The sequence below is a fragment of the Grus americana genome, chromosome 5 (assembly GCF_028858705.1).
Source record: "Grus americana isolate bGruAme1 chromosome 5, bGruAme1.mat, whole genome shotgun sequence".
NCBI lineage: Eukaryota > Metazoa > Chordata > Aves > Gruiformes > Gruidae > Grus > Grus americana.
This window is the reverse complement of record NC_072856.1, coordinates 21832227-21850509: the sequence shown is the minus strand read 5'-3', so window position 1 is coordinate 21850509 and position 18283 is coordinate 21832227. Positions and strand designations below refer to the sequence as shown.

Here is an 18283-nt window from a genome sequence, read left to right as displayed (position 1 = left end):
CAACACTATCACTTTTTTGATACACTATATCAGTATTGACATCTTTATTACATAGCTCTATAGTTATTTTGATATTTTAAAATCTTAAATTCCTTTAGTTTCCCTCTGTAAAATGGTCATGCCCATGAGAGAGAACTGTTAGCAACAGGAAGGGACATACGTATTTAGGATCCATACATTTGATAATCAGGTAGTAAAAGGAAAACCAAAAGCTTTCCTGCCTAGAAACAATGTACAAGTTTTTGCAATGGGTGCAGAAACATCTGTACAAAGAAGCACTAAGTCACACACGCCTACAAAAGCAAATAAATATGAAGGAAAAATCACCACCAGAGTCAACCAGACAAACTCTCCACTGTTACTAGGTGGATTACCCCACCCCACCCCTTACAGACAATACTTGGCAGCAAAACCTTTCACTTGAAACAAGCACCAGAAAATTCTCTACTTGCTTTCAGGGTTTTGGGGAAAATCAACCTGATATTTCTTTTTTTCATCTACATATTTATAAGGTGTTACTAACCTTCATATCCTCTGAGACAAGATGCTTGGTTGAATAATTTCTATCTTTTAGTAAAGCTTTTGCTAACTGTGTAAAACATACAATCATTCTAACTCTATCTTGTGATTTCTAAATACAGTAATGAGGGCACTGTCCCTTCGAGTCACATAGACTATTTGTCCATCTGTCAGCAACCAACAAACAATTAAGCAAATTCCTCACTGTCACAGACTTCCATGGTGGAAAAAAAAAAAAAAAGAGTCAGCAGGAAGAAACTTTCATTTCTGTCAGCTCAGTCTTTAATACAACACATCTCTATATATCTCCTCTGTATAATTAAAATATTCTTCCTTTAGGTTCACTTTATTTTCTGGGGCAAAGATCTTTATCACTCTGAACTTAAGAACTAGAGTGAATATATGTACAGTTCCACTTTAAAACATGACTTTAAAAGTTTTTTATTTGTGGTAGCTGCTGTGCACTACGTATTTGATAAGAACATCACAAGCAGTTTTTCCCACTCAGCACAGCTATTTAAGGACAAAGCAGAGAAGATGGCTACTGTTCTTTTGAGCCCTCAAAGACTGTGGAGCCACCATAGACCCCAAATTTTTCTTTTGTGTATTGACAACAACAAGGCCGAAATTAGTTTTTGCAGTGCACAAGTGACTTGGCAATCGGAATTGTTACTTAAAGCACTGCTTTGGTGAGTGAGGCTATGGTTTTGATGTGGATTACCCACATTCACAACCATAAATATATTAGAGACAGATACTTTCATCACAAATTAACAAAAATGTCCTTTTCTACCTTGGAAATAAATTGACTTCAAGTAATAATTGGTTGCACTAATTTGTGGTGCCTAATAGAGTAAATAGGTGTGATAAAAAAACAGTGGGAAACACAAAACAAAAATCTTTCTGAACTCATGTATAAGCATTGGAGTAAACATACAGTAAATGTTTTTGCTCCCCTTGTCCCAGAGACTGAAGGGTTTTTTTCCTGACTTAACCAGTTTAGAAAGTACTGTCTTTCAATGTCTTTCCAAAACTGGAGATGATGTATACTTCACCACTTACAAGAATGCCCTGCTGGAAGAAGCAAGCAGTTTAAATGCAATCTATATTTGATGTAGTTATTATAATACATAAATCTTACTGGTACTCGCAGGATACTGTCCACCATCTTTTTCAGGGGAATCATCAGCTGCTGTCACCAAAGAGATATCAGGTGATACAGGAGAAACTTCATCTGCATGGTGATGAATGAATCATTAGTATTTCATTAACGGAGTTGTAATTCAGTACTCACAACCACTTCAATTATTCTATACTGCAAGTTTCACTCATTCATTTATTGGTCCAATAGAAAAGAAAGATACAGACTAGATTCTTCATTTAATTCAATCCCAAGTGGCCTTACTTTACTAACATAGTAACAATATCACCAAAACAGATTATTTCAAGAGGAGTATGCATTACAGTGATAATGCGCATTCTGGCAATGATCTGTTCATGTGATTCAAGCTCTAATTGTACCTGTACACCATCTGGGCAGGGATTTTAGAGCAATAAGTGAAGTTATTTGTAGTCCTCTCTTTACTGAGATATATTCTGAGATTTAGTTCAAAAATCTAAACTCTGCATGTAAGCAGACTTGATAGGAGTTGTCAAAGCAAGCAATTGAAACACATGGCATTATCCTTGGGCGATGGCTCTCATGATAGTTCCTTAGGAAGAGAATGTTAGGATTTACCTTTCATGATGCTAATTACATGGGAAAAAAAGCATAATATGTCATGAGCATACCACCAGTGAAAAATCATTTTATAATCCTAATGCTTCTGTTATTTTCTTTTTATTATTATTATTTCAGTATTTATTGAGGATAATGATGCAAACTACTATTATCCTTCACTGGTAAGTTATTCATGATTTGATAAAAAGCCTGTAGTCAGAGGTTACACAGTAAACTTTACAGTACTTAAAGGATGTATCCCTTAGGTTCAATGGGAGCTAGTCTTTCAGTCCTGTGATAATTTCAGCCAAACAAGCTACATAAAATATGAAATAAAATACATGCCTCTTTCACAAGAAAGCAAGATACAGGCAAGGCACTCTAATTTCACTGATTTGCCACCCTGTAGAATGCCCTAGAAAAGAGTATGGCATTTGTATTTGGTAGGGCTTCATGAAAATAGAATTTGACTTTACTGCCTAAAGGAAGAAGATAATAATAACATTTTAATTTGACATTTTTCTCTGTCCATTCTGTAATATGCTGTAGCAAGAAGATGTCCTAACTCCCCTCCTGTATTTGTACAAAGAGAAATCACTTGTACTGTAAACTCCTCTTTGTTCTTATTACTTAATGTCAATCCATCCTTTTAGAGAACAGGTAATAATGTTATCCTTATCTCTGTATACCCATAACCTCAGCCTCACTAACCTCTCTGTGTTCTCTGCTTGATATGTTTTTGAGACTTTAATGAAATAAACATATATTTTAATAAGAACAAAAGCAAATTCCTAGAACCATCTATTCTCAACATCCTGGGAAGGTTTACGTGGGAAACTATGCTGCTTCGTACTCCTGTGCAATCAAAAAAATCCTTAGAAATTCAGAATTCTTATGTTTTCTTTCAAAGACACCCATTCCAGGATAGAAATTAGAGACAGTGCTTCTCATTCCCTCATGATATGCTTTAACTAGCAATGTAATCCTTCGCTCAGTTATTTTAAAGGGGATACAGTGGCAACCTACTGTCCTTACCAGAATCTTTTCTAGGAATTTCTTTTTCACCTCCTCCAGAAGAATGATCTGGCAGCTGAGAGACTGGAGTAGCACTTCCATAATATGACGGGCTGGATCTCCTGATGGAGGTATCCATGGGAGTTGTGTCATGTGTTGATCCACTACCTACATTTTCATCATCTGCACCCGAGGTTGAGGACTCTCCGCTGTGACGTGTGCCATCTGCATTATAACGTGAGCCATCTGCATTGTCAATTACTGTTGGAAAGAGGAAATGAAGCAGCTGATAATACCAAGGAGCTACATAGCTGTATTTCAGTAATGCTAAACAGTTAAAGTACTATTACAAAAAAATAGAAATAGTTGTGTTTATCCTTTTTTGCCATCCTATCTAATCTGTCTAGATCATACATCACTAAACTATGTCTAATGTATATATGCTAATGTATATATTTGTCAAACATATGGGCCTATTATGCATCAAATATTTTTGTATTTTGATATTTTGATCAGACAATTTGATTTTGAATTTAAAATCTTGGCCTCTGTAAAGTCAATCCGAATTTTAGAATTGGGAAAAATAATTTATTATGAGAGTTCTCCTCCACTTACAGCTGCTTTTCTAACTAGCAGCTCAAATGAGATGTAGAAATGTTGATGTCTTAAGCAGTGTCCTATATATCAAAGAAACATTAAGAACTCTAAGGTGCTAAAAAATGTCAAATACCTATATAAAAGATGTTTGGTAGCACCTTGAGACAAACAAAGCTCCATAGGATTTAGGGGAAGACTAGAGACTAATTGCTTTAATTGCTGTTGAACATCTCTTGACCTCTTTTTCTTATGCTTGGATGGATTTTTAATACTAGCAATTGTTATATAAAAAAAGATAACCAGATTCTAAAAATTAAACAAGTGGCAGGTCTTCCTAATCAATACAGTACCTATTTCACCCTGATTATTGAGGAAAGAAGTATCTAGTCTTTCAATTGGCTCACACGTTTTGTCCCTTGTTTCTGTAAAAGAAGAAAAATAGAAAAAAAATATTTGAGAAATTTGAGAAAAACATCATGTGTATACCCATGTTAATTGTACATAATCACAAAACATCAGCTTCAGATGTGGACAATTGAAAACAAATTTCCAAATGAAATGTTATTCACTGAACTACCTACTTTCCCTTTTTGCTCCTTCCCAGGTGGGACACTTCAAGATTGTTCTGTCAACTAATGACGAGATTCTCCATTTCCATAACCATTCCAGAAAATGGTTGCAATCAACATCAGCTAAAATAGCCTTATGATCCAGTTTCAATGCAGACAGTCCCACTTTTGTGGCAGCAGTGGCAGCTCTAATCGTTTTTAGCCAGAGGGTCCATGTCCCCTCCATGGAGGGCTCTGCACCGGCAAAATGTGCCCTGGTCTGGTGAGCACTGCTTGCTCCAGAGGGCTGCAGTTCCATGCTTGAGATCAGCATGTGAGCCACCTGCTCATAGTGCCAGAAGGGAAGAAGAATTTGGAGGAGTTATAAAGCTCTGGTGGGGATGGACATCACTGTAGCAAGAGAAGTCATCTATGGGTGACAGAGGATGACAGCTCACCTGATACTATGCCAATGCAAAGATGATTTTTAATGATATGACCACAAAGAACAAAATAAAGAAAATGTCACTGCCATTCAAATAATCCACAAATTTTGCCTATAGCTTTCTAAGATTTATCTGTTTCCACTGTGAATGTAATAATATACTGAAATTCAAGACACTTGAAGTTAGTCCAGATTTTATCTTCAAATATTTTGTTCAGCATCTGTCACAAGATTATCTACATTTTCCTAATAATTTAGTAAAATATTTCCAACTATTACGAAGTTCAAAACCTTAGAAGAAAGTGGTTTGCTTCTGACCCACATCATTATCTAACTGCCTAATGTCTGAATGGAGATTTGCCTGAGAGCAAATACTGGATGAACCTGCAAACAGGAGAGCAGCAGCCATGTCCCCAGGCCTGGGATAGCCACCCTGGGTGTTGGAGCTGCTGCAGGTGGCAGCCACTCCTAGCATCCCTTAACACAAATAACTCTTATTCGCTATAGAAGCTCATGTGTGCATGAACAGAAGAGCTGAGCACCATCGCTTACAACAGTTATGTCTTTTAGATCCACTGCTGCAGTGCTTCACTGCATTAAGTCTTTAAAATGAACCATTCTGAAGCTACTAAGTTAGTCCCAAAGGCAGAAAATGGTTTTGTTTAAAACACACTAATGATAAAATGCATCAGATTAATTGCTGGTATTATAGACACACTTCTAGAGGCTGACAAAATGTATTTCTTCTCAGCTGAAAAACACATGATATTTAATATAGAAGCCCTCATTCCAGTACCTTAAATAGGAGATTACATATCCTATTGTTAGTTAACCTATATCTAAAATACATCATAAAAGCATATACATACCTGTCTCATTGTAACAGTATGCATCATACCGACCAGTTGTGTTTGCTGAAAGTTTGTAAATGCCAGTATGATTTGCTGCACAGAGATGATAGGGATTGATTCGTGGGATAACAATATTTCCCACTACAAACCCATACCTGTGAAGAACAGAGGAAAATACACCATATTACATATTACAGGAGATGGCATAAATGTTCTATGTGTCTTAAACATGAAGAAGCTATGAAGAAGCCATTATTTTCACCTTACATTATTTTTTAAAAGTGCATGCATTTATGCATACTTCTTGTATATGGTGTTCCTTTCTCACATGTAGCCACATCAGCCTCCAGCCACTCAATACCATTTTGCATGTACTTTCTAGAGCAAAACCCATTTTAATTGAGAGCATCTTATTAGCTGTGATGATAGGTTCCAGAGCAAGGCAGTGAAAGTGAGGGACTGGGAAGCAAGTGCGCTTTTTATTCAGTGTGAGGTTGTATTACCTGACACTAAAGACTGGCTTCTTTTTTCTTCAGGGAGTCACAGTTTCATTGTTTTGAGCATAACATACTGCTCAGTGACATTTAACATAGAAATGTTGGGAGCTCAATTTATAGTACCTGAGCAAATTTAGAGAATTTAGAGAATGGTTGTAAGACACATCACTCTCTGCAAAAGCTGACAGCTTAGCAAAATATTCAGATACAACACTCATTCATCCACAAATTCATACTGTATCTTTCAGTCAAACAATGTGGCTATTGTGTACAGAGCTCACATAATTCAGTGAAAAGTGTGGTTAACAGAGCTACCTAATGCACTATGTGTTATTACTATTTTGCAATCCTGTAACACCTGATTAATTCCAATGTATTTAGCTGGCAGGTATGATAGAATGGTAATGAGAACTGGGGTTTGGTCTGAGTTTTGTTTTAGCTCTTGAGAGGTACAATATGTCATGGAGGAGTAAATTTCACAGCTTCGCAGTTTTTTATCTGTGAGCCCCATTCCAGTTACACATCTAATGTGCAGGTATTTGCAATTCTGAAACTGTCTTGTAGGTGGAATTATAAATGGCTTTACTCACACTTCCAACTGAGCCTATGATGTTCACACTGTATAATCCATTAATCAGCTACTTGTGTTATGGTCTGTTGATTCTTCTTATTCACTCACCATTCCACATGTGTTTTGATGATTATATGCAGTATATTTTTTCCCTCTCCTACTCAAGCTTGATAAGAGCCTCGCCTTACAGACAAGGGCTTCTAGCACAGGGTCAACAAATGAAACTAAGAGAGTAGGAGGGCTGGCCAGAAGAAAGAGAGGAAGGAATCCTAGCTACTTGGCTTACATGTCCAAATCTGTCCTCCACTAAACTGTGAATTAGGGAGAATCGTAACATTAATGAAAAACTACAGCTCCCCACTAAAAAAAATAATTTCCCTCTACTCCTTCTTTCAATTATCTTTATATTTTAACTTCAGAAAAGACTTTCCACATTGCAGAATACTCATAATTGCTAGCACTAGAAATCTCTACCCCTAGATGTTTAGTCAGGATTTGATCCTTAGTCTCTACATATTGTGTAGTACTGGACAATTCAGAATGCTAAGTATGTACATACGGTAATGCTGGAGAAAGAACATGCCTACTATGTTATACAGGACTTTTCCATCAGAGTAAATAATTGTCTCTAGTCTTCATGTGGCGCTATTTTAAATGACATTCCCACTTCTTACCAAGGAATCATCTAAGAATTTTCTGTCCATTGTTCCCTGGCACTATTGTACACCTCTTTTATAACCATGCAGGGCATAATGCTTGTGAAAATGAACATGCCATATGCTGTCATCAGCAGCAGTGCATGACATTTATATGTATAAGAATGTTTTCAAGGCACTGCATATGTATCTTTCCATGCTCACAAATTAATTTGTATGGATACTATTAATTTGAAAGGAGCTTTATTCAATTCTTATGGGCTTGAAATCCAGGGGGAAAGAACATTGATGCATTATGGATTAAAAAAGTAAAGCGCCACTGACTAAACTGAAATGAAATAATTTACAGAAAATAGTTGCAAGCAGTATTGATGTTAGTACTATTTCTCATGGTACCAGAATGAAAGTCTTAAAATTTTGGAGAAATGTCCACTGAACTTTTCTACTCCCATCAGAAGATAAATTCCATTTGTCCATATTTGCTGTTTATTTTAGATTGTAACAAAGTTGAAAATCTACTGAAATTTATGTCAACTCATTAGGTAGTTTACCAACATGAATTGATGTTATTTGATAAAAAAACCCCAAAACAACACTTCAAATGTAGAGCTCCTAAGTTCATTCTCTTTTCTGCATATGAATGTTTAGGAAGACTTGCATAATAAGTGTATTATGTATTTTGTAAAGCAAGATCACATGATCATCTAGTCTGACGTATTTACAAACCATAGGACTGTCCCAACTTGATTATTGTTTGAACAGTGGGCATCCTTGGAGGAAATATTTAATCTTGATGAAATTTTGCTGTGACAAAGAATCTACTACAACCCTTGTAAGTTGTTTCAGCCAACAATTATTATCCTCATGTATTTTATTGTATTAGTACTCAATTTTTTTAATCTGAAATTTTCTGTGAGTAACTTCCAGTTTCTTGGTTTTTTTTTTGCTAAACTGAAGATTCTATATTATCTGCATTTGTGGTTCTACACATCATTAATTACAGAGAGTAATTAAGTCACTGACAATGTAATTTGGGGATTTTTAATAATTTTTATAGCTGTCTTCTGAAACTTCTCCATTCATACTGTGGCCATTTTTTCACTGGGGTGTCAAGAGTTCAGCCCTCACAATACCACTTGCTGCCTTTTAATGTTTCTTGACAATACAGAGTTTCCTATACTGTATCTTCAGTCTTTGGCCTTATATTAGGTCACTAAAAATACTTTTCACATACCTATCTTACTAATTAGTCTGTGATACAGTAAGATCTGAACATCTTCCTAACTAGTTTACTATACTGTCGATCTTTTGTTATCTTTAGAATTCATCTGTAAGAGGTTATGCTTTTTTAAAGATAATTGGTAAAAAGTATATGCAGTCAAGGACTTATTTATTACCAGACCCAGAGCAAACATATACATGCACAAAGATGTTTTGTTCATCACAGAATATAACTTACTTCAGGACTGACATGTCCATCTAATTAACAGCTATATGAAGCCAACTGTAGTTATTACACTATAGCATGGATGGATGGACTTGTCACGATATATTATTTTTTCAAGAATTCATTTACCTGCAAGTTTCAAATCCAAGTTCATGAGCTTTCTTCAACTGCTCTAGTGTTGACAAGGTACTATTGAGAGCTCTGCAGAGTTCGACTGCTTCAGATCGTGTGAGACTGTAGCGACCATTTTTCTCAACATGAAAAACTCCTCCATATCTGCAACTTACATTGAATTCTATTATCAAAAGAAAAAAAAAGGAATTACAAATTGTTGGACTTAATGCTTCACTGAAGACCTGGAAATCATTTGTTTTCAAGTATAGTGCTTTCAATGCAAACCAGCAACAAGCAGCAGCTACCGATTTGTTCAGAAAGAGACCTTCTTCATACTGCCATTCTTTGGGCTGAGACACAAGCTAAATCTTCACCCTTTCCAAAACAGCAATACAACATGTTTTTTGTGAGGTATCTAGCACTTTTAACGTACCATCAAGAATAACGTACAGAAGATGTAAATAGCTTGTGTAAGTTTTGGAAAACCACATTACTGCAAAACTAACTGAATATTCAAATACATTTGAAAAGAAAATATCTCATTCATAACATAATTTTTTAAAGATGAAATGGTGTATAATCAGAGAATTTATGATCATAAGGTTCCTTAATTGTCTCATTGTGATCCCTTCACAGTGAATCCTTTTAAATTAATATATATATGTGAATCCCCAGTTTCAGAACTAGTTCAAGCAATATGTTCCTATTATTAGTTAGACAAAAGCAGAAAGCTTGCATTCGTTTGATGTTGCATGATCTACCTGAGACAAAGCTAAGTGACCTGCACAGCTATTCCGAACTAGAACAACATTATGCTGTTAAATACTCCCTGAAAGATAATCTTTAAGCTCTTCTTATTCAGCATACTGGGGCAGACAGAGAAGCTTCAAACACACATTATATAAGAGCTCACATGAATGAACTTTTTGCTCCCTCTTCATTCATCTGGACAGTATTTCCCTCCATTTTGAAAGGCTTCCTCTTGCTGAGCTCATGATCACACACAAACATCTTACTGCCAACCCACGTCAGAATTTCAATACGTACTGCAGTAAGCTTATCTAATTTTAAAGGATGTCTTAGATGGATTTTAATTTAATAATACTGTAAAGGTTTGCACATGGAAATAACTTTCAATGGCAAGCACCATAAGGAAAAAATAATGAATAAAATTAAAAAATTAGGTGCCATAGTTATGTTGTACAATTTGTTTTCTGGCCTTCAGCCTGGGAACCTTGAACAAGCAGTACATGCAAAGCCTGCAGGAGGGGAGCACCTCACACAATTCACTACAGATACTGAATGAAAGGTGTGAGGGCTACAGGGTCTGAGATCACACTCATTTTATCTTTATGTTGGAAAGATACTGCTTACACAATGCAACAGGTACAGTGAGAAAACAATATAATCCAAGGAAAGTCTGTGACCAAGTAAGATGAGATGGAAAAAAAACCCCATTTATTTATCATGGTTTTTTTAACAGGAATAGCTAAGAAAGAGATAATGATAATGATAATAACAATAACAATAACAACAACAGCAATGTGAATAAGAATAATCATGTGTGCAGAGAAAACAGGGAAAGACAAGGATGCTTCAAAGCCACGTGAGTTAATTTGGTTCCTGGCCCAACTTTTCCTCAAGAGAAAAAAGCTGTTTTCCTAAAAGACCCGAAATGTAATTCATGCACATTTGCATTGACACATTCTATGTGAATAACAAGCAACTTTCCTAATGTCATTTTTGCTTGACAATTTATTTGCTTCTATAGCATAGATGTGAAAGCAAATGATAGTAATCAAGTTGTGCAGTCTTCCTTCAATTGCTTTTGTTTATTGGTAAACTGAGGTTATACTATCTACAGTGTAAACTGCAAGGAATGTTCCTTTCCACATGTAACAGGAAACAATCAAGGAGATAAAATACCAGATTAGATCCAGACTGTACGGTGGATGTGAAGACAACCATTATTTGCAGCATAAGTAGGAGTCCAATAGTACTGATGACTGCTTATCCGAAGGAGCTCAAAAACTGTGCATTCAATCTTAAATACTTTTACCATAGGCAATAGAATTAATTAATATGGTTACTTGGATTGCTTTTCCACAAGAAGAATGTAAAAAATATCTCTTATCCCACCTGCCCCTCCAATTATTTAGGCTGACAAAAAATTTTAATGTAGACAAAAATAATATATATTGCATAGCTGTTTAATAGTCTTGATGATTACAGTTCTTAATATTTTTATCATTACATGTTATAAAAAAATACCAAGAGGACATAATTTTTAGTTTTGTAAAATTTATACAAGACTAACATGTTTTCTCACAATGCCTTTATTTTGACATAGCTGTTTTCTTCCAGGGAAAAATAGTTCCATTAAATTTTCTCTGATGACAGCCATATCATGAGAGGTTTTGACGGCAAGAATGAGGAACCTGTGAGGAAGAGGACACTAACAAATGCATTTTTCTTTCCTGGAAGACTTAATGTCTTGCAGCAGAGCTGATTTTCGCAGTCTGAGGAGAAGCTTCAGATAAACATGGAATGATAGTCTCAGCAAGTTCCCACATGTGATTCTGAAATAGTTGCAGTGCTTCCACAAGTGCCAGATGCAGACGCACAGCACTGGTCCTGGTGACAGCTGATGGACTAGAGATCTTCTGCAGCCACAACCCGCACTAGATAACACCGCATGCTCAAACGCCATTGCCACATCTACCTACAAGTCACAAATGTAGTCAACAGACGTTCAGGTTGCAGATTCCAATAGAAGTTTTCTTACAACAAAACAATGAATAGCTACTCTGCACAGAAGGATGTGGCCCATGACTACTGCTATGGGATGGAGCTGCTGTCACAGCTGCCACATGAGTGACTTCTACTTTGGCTCCAAATGTTCCATAGTCACAGCCTGACATTATTTTGGAAGTTGTCCTGTCAGTAGCTGTATTAAACATGGATGACCTAGGCACGAAAAAGGTTTCTCTTTAGTTTTCTCTTCTTGATTCTCTCTTCCCTGTAGAACAACGCAGGCCTAAATTTGTTAATGATTAAACATACTCTGTAAAGCCCCAGACTTAATATTAAATTTAGGGATCAGATGACAAAAATCTATTTGATTATTTAAAAGTAACATGTTCAGTCATTTTGGAACTAGATCTGTTTGGAACATCAACATCTCTTCCAATAACGTAAGGCTAATTTCTGAAGCACTTTTGCTATGAAATCAGGTACCACATTCACTTGCTTTGGGTTGCCTTTGAATCTCACAGCTCACCCCATTTTTGCTGAAATATTAAGTGAAGTTCACTTTTGTTTAGAGTGAATTTGATTCAGCTGTCATCAAATCTTAGCCCATTCATGGTTTTAAAACACTACAATACATGCTCCATTACCACCCAGACATCCAGTCATAGTCAGAATCCCACTTATTAGGCAGCCAATTCCTTAAACTCCAACTGTTGAAAATAAATAGGCTCATTTACACAGATAGACTTAATGGAACTACTTGTGGGCTACAGTTATGTGCATGTACATTTTCCATGCAAATGCTCAGCCTGGGTCTACAGTACACATACTGTACACCAGGACACTTCTGGGAAGTATCAGGCATATTGTACACCTGTTGACCAACTACACTGCATGCACACACAGAAGGGCCAAAGCTCCCAGGAAGCCTTGCTCATGCAGCATGGGAGATCACATGGGTGTCCAGGAAACCCCGAGCAAAAATGTGTCAATCCAAGTCTCAGAACTAGTTTTGAGGACATCCAATTAGTTGGCACTTTGCCCTAAAATAATGTTGAAACAGCATGCTTTGTTTTTATTTTGATGATATCTTCTACACCTACTAATAAAAATGTTTGTAACGTTACTGTAGTATAGACTGTTCATGAAACAGTGACTGTGGAAGAAGGACTACAGCAGTACCTATAACTCACATGACATTTTGTATTCTAAGCAAATTGCATTAACCCAGCATGTCCTCTGTGAAGACAGTAATTAGTATATTTTAAAAATGGCAAAATACAGATGCAGAGCATACTGCCCAGAGCTGTCAGGGAACCCAGAGTTTTTACTTTATGGTCTCATATTTTAACATCCAGACAATGGCAACCTTTAATTGAATTAATGAATTAATGAAAGTATTTCTAGTCATATCAATACAAAACTTAACAAAAACAAAAGACTAGGTCTAAACTAAATTAACACCTTGAATTATTTTTTCCATGCTGAGGCTTATAGATCAATTTTGAGTTAAGAAACATGATTGCCAAATCTAAATCTAAACACATATCTCACCTTTTCCCATAGTGCAGGAAGGTGAAATCCATTAATTTTATATTGATGCTACTTAGTTGGCTTTAACACAGTTATTCAAAAGATGGTTTTTTTTTCCTCTGTTTCACAAGGCAATACAAAACTCATATTGTGTGCCCAACTATTACTAATCCCTTCAATCCTTTTGAAGTTTCAAAGGAGGTGATTCAGAGTGGATTCTCAGTGGAATCACAAACAGCACCCAAACCTTCCCTCCTGCCCCCTCTTATAGCTGGCAGGCTTTGGGGCTGACAGGCCATGATCTTTCCCTGACATCCCCATGATGTGCTATAAAATTGTATAATAATAGCTCTTTGAAAAGGCAAAAAGGACTAGACATGCCTGAATTGTCATCATCATTAATCTCATCCAGACCATGAGACTTGTATGACTCAATCCAAAGCCATGGAATGCCCCTAAGCCGGAGCTGAGTTTCATGAACATGGAGAACATTAACTTTCACACAGGCCATTTCTCCCTGTCTTTCCTGGGATTTCTGGTGCTCTGTATCAAGCAAGTCCTTCTCTGCTATTGCTATTCACATATCTAAACCAGGCCCAATTTCAACTTTTCAGCTAAAATCACTAACTCCAGTTCCACAGACAATTTGCTAGCTAGAGCCTACTGGTGTGATAGAATTGGCTGAGACAGACTAAAGAGCATTGTCCTTTAATGAAAGTGTGTGTTACACCCTGATTATTAATACTAGAGGCCTGTTAGAAGCTGTCACAGTAAGAAGCCAGGTGCAATCTCCATTTCCACTCTGGTTCTGCAACCCTCATGCATAATGAGCAACACCGAGTCATGCAAACTCTTCCCATTGGAGTTGATTTTTGATCCACTCTATGGATGTTTCATCCACTGCTCCCTGCTTGTCATTGTTTTCCAAGACAATACGTAAAGGTTTCATTCTCAAGGTGGATGCTGCCTTATATTAAAAAAAAAAAAACAAACCTGTTATTTTAACAATGCAGAGATACATCAAAACAAATTAAGTGGAAGATTTGCAAAAACCCTCCCCCCCTAAACGAAAATCTGTAGAAGAATACTTAAACATGAAGCTGTTAACAGACTTCTTGGTAAAACCACAGTCTGCATTGCATGGCAACCAGGAAATGTTAGTGTGCTGTTCTTATGGGGATTTTCCTTTTCGGTTTGTGGTTCAAGATGACTGATAGGTCACCAGGATGTGATAAATTGGGGCTGAAAACAGTGACAGAACTACGGGTTTGATGGTGCAGATAGTTTTAATTTTCTGTTTGCTTTCATAGAATATAGGTTTTAAATTTATTTTAAGAACTTTTTTCTAAATTTTTAAACAAATTTCAGGCTCTAGGTAGATATACATGGGTAAACATTTCCTAATAATCACAGATTATTTAATCTTGTACTAACACTTCTGAACAGGGAAAAACTTTAGCTTAGCACTGATATCTACATTTTGAATATCAGCACCTGCTTTAATGCACGCTAGTAATGAAGTAAAGTGGCATATTGGAAACAGATTAACATCTGTTTAAAAGATATATCTAGCAACTACAGTTCCTCTCCAGGCAAATCTAGAAATTGGGCCATATGAGTCCTAAAATCTGAGGAGGTCTGGGCAGTTCAGATCTCAAGTCTCAGTTCAGACCTATCTCCAGGTGATGTTTGGTTTTTTAGATGTTTCTCAGGAAATCTACTTCATGGCTAATTAAGAATGCATATTTTACTCCTGACTAGAGGAAATGCCCTCTCAATACAGACTTTTATATGGGATAGATTCATGAAACATTTCAGGATCCAAGACATTTTGCCACCAGATATACTAAGATAGCTCAATTACCACCATTTGGACATCTAGGAGAACTTGAATGTACAAAAACATCATTCAGTGATTACCTAATACCCTATGATACACATGGGCCTGGATGGTATTATTGTTTGCTGAGTATTTCACCATTTCTTTAGAGGCTATTAGTAAAATCATTCACTAAAGCGATTCGCAGCCCAGATAACTGTAATAGGATGCAGAGGCTTCCACTTTTATGTCAGAAGTTGGACTAAAGCCCAGGTCAGTAGTGATGAAAACCACTAGATAGCTGTTTGCTAGGTTATGTAAAATGATTCATTAATCCCAGCCTCCATCACTAATAGACACGTGTTGACATCATTAAAACACACCTATACCTCAATCCCTCAGGGCTTGATGGGGAAAGAACATTTGTGCTGGGAAAATTGGACTCTAAACTGGGATGACTACACACTGATCAAAAATTAGAAGTCAAATTCTGCAGGATCTACATGAATTAAGCAAGCATATGTCTGTGAGGCTGCAGTCCCTCACAACAAAAAAGCACCAAGGATCAAGTAACATGTACAGTCATTTAGTGTGGCTGGGTGAGGTTTTTCTGTTCTCCTAGTTCTGACATTCTTTCTCTGCTAGCCATCATTATCTAGAGAAAATAGAGAACAAACCTGGAAATAAGCCACCTAGACCATAAGTGAGGCTTCTCCAAATAGTGACAGTGAAAGTAAGTCTTTACAGATTTTTGGGAGTTGTCAGGTAAAATACTTTCCTTGGAGTATTGCCAAGTTGTGAAACCTAAAATGGTTTATAGGAAATACATTTCCAGATTTAGTGGGAATAAATCGTATTTTTGGTTTTTGAAGTATCCCTTGTGGGTACTTAAATAAAGCAAAACAAGGGGTTTGTTTTCCACTTTGAAACTGCCTTTCATTTTGAAACTTACTAATTTAGTTTGTACAAAATAAAATAATTTAAGAAAGTTAAGTTTAAATGTTTGCATGGTTGTAATACAAGTAGATGGTTTAAGGAACCCAGTCCAAATTTTCCCTGTAGAATTTTTTAAGATTTCATATACGGATTCCAGTTCGGCATAGGAAAACGTTCTAAGTCTTGAAAATTTTCATGGGAGAGAAAAAAAACCCTAGTTATATCCCTAATAGATTGCTGATGTTCAGGGGAAAAAATTCTCTGCACACCTGGCTTTTTAAAGACAGTAAAGTCTGGAAAAACACTTTAAAAGGAATTTACAAACATGTTGCAAGGAGTGCCTGCTATAAATAGAGACAACATGTTCTTAGTAGTTGGCTGTGGTGACAAGAAAGTGAAGATGTCTCTCCATAGATCCAAAGGTATAAAATCAGACCTTTCTTTGAAGTTATGCCAAAGCTGTTCCTACTACCTAGTCGTATTTGCGTACCTAGTAATTTGTGCTGAAAAGGCAAATAATATAGTAGCTTCCTCACTCTCCTGTATGCTGTTAACTACATAAAAAGTCATGACAAAGCCATGCTAACCCTGTGATCCAAGTGGGCTCAACTGAGCTCTCTGAAATGAAGAGATATGTTTGGGGATAGAGACAGTAGCCAGAGGGAGATACGCTGCAGTAGGATGATCTCCTTTCTCCACCAAATGTTAATAAGTATTCTTTACATTTCTGTGTTACTTCAGTAAATACAGACTGGAAATGGGATGTGGGACAAAACACAAGCTGTTGACTTCCTTCTAAGTTGTTCTTAATTAATCTGCCTACTGGCCACCAAAGTCATTGTGTCTGTATCTCTTTACCGATGGGCAAAAATCTTCAGTCTCTTAATGTGATAGCTTTCCTGGCTACTAATTTAAAGAACTGGGGGTGAGGGTGGCACTATGAATGAATCAAGCATACATAGAGTCATTCAAAAATGCAAGTAAGTATAAGAAATATGTTTTGTTCCTCAGCAGTTGCTGCGGGAAGAAAAAAGTATGCTAATGCATCTTCCAAACATACTTTATCTGCTTGGCAACAGTTGCTCTGGTAAACATCCTGAGTGAGACTATACAGTGTCATCACTTACGATAAACTTCCTTGCTGCTGACAGTAATATTATTCTTTTTGTAATAGTTTCACCCAATACCGAGTTGAAAGTTTTCAGACTCCACTAGAACATGGTACAGCTGTGCAGCGCCTCAGTGGAAAAATTGCAGGCAATGAAATCATAGTCCTGGAATTAGGCAGTTATCAGATATGCCCCCCCTTGCGATGATGAAAACGTAATCATCATTGTTGATACTAGGAAAGCTTCAGGCTGTACAATGAGTAGTCTAACCCCAAAGGCTGAGTAATAGGGACTGTGAAGTGAATCAGTTGGGATCAGTTCCATGCAATCCAGGTGAAGAAACATACATGAAACAAAGCTGGTGGATAATAGTTGAAGTTTGATTTTCATTGTCTGACTGAAAGCAAATCTTTTAGTCATTCGGGATAAAAGCAGGTGAGACACAGTGTTGCTCAGCAGACAGATCCCCATCCTGAATTCCCTGCTCTGCCATTTACCTGCTGGTATAACCTGGATAAGCCAATTCATCTCTCTTTACCTCAGTTTGCAACTAACCTCTTTAATAAAACAATTTTAGATTTACTGATAAAGAATGCTGTAAGAACAAAGAACTGTTACATTGTTATTTTTGTTCTTACAGCTTTTACATTCAGCCTCCATCTAAGCTTTGACGAGTCAAGGGAAGTCTGATTTAAGTTCTGTGGTTATTTAGATAAGAAATGAATACAAAATCAGACCTATGATTAACATGTCCAATTAAATGACAGATTTTGAATTTTCATTATTTGCAATATGCTACTCAATAATAATACCAGGTGTGATTTGAAACTATTTTTTCTTTATATTGATTTTTTTTTTTTAAACAGTTTCTAAACTGAAAATCTATGGTTTTTTATATTTCTTCTGCTCCTCTGACTTATACAGGAAAATAAATATTCTCAACATTTTAAAATCATTTGTACAGTAAGCTCATTATGGAAAAGCAAGCAATGATCAAAACTGAAAAAGAGAAAAAAAGACGTTGAATAAGAATCAGAACATCTATTGTCTTTAACAAGGCCACTTGGCAAGAAAACAACAAAGGAAGGAACCCCAAGAATCTTTTTGAAAGCTCTGAAAGCCAGCCAGTTAAAACAAAGATAATATTAGTTCAGCA

General features: G+C 36.4%; 1 protein-coding gene across 8 annotated transcripts in view; it reads right to left on the bottom strand.

Moving 5' to 3' along the window:
• CD44 (CD44 molecule (Indian blood group)) overlaps positions 1-18283 on the bottom strand; it is a 55949-nt gene that overhangs the window by 23601 nt on the left and 14065 nt on the right. For all 8 annotated transcript variants that reach the window (XM_054827369.1, XM_054827370.1, XM_054827372.1 and 5 more), the window contains exons 2-6: positions 8995-9160; positions 5713-5849; positions 4201-4272; positions 3275-3514; positions 1661-1753 (exon numbers count right to left, since the gene is read on the bottom strand). In XM_054827369.1, the coding sequence (XP_054683344.1) occupies positions 1661-1753; positions 3275-3514; positions 4201-4272; positions 5713-5849; positions 8995-9160 (708 nt within the window). The remainder of the gene's footprint in view (positions 1-1660; positions 1754-3274; positions 3515-4200; positions 4273-5712; positions 5850-8994; positions 9161-18283) is intronic.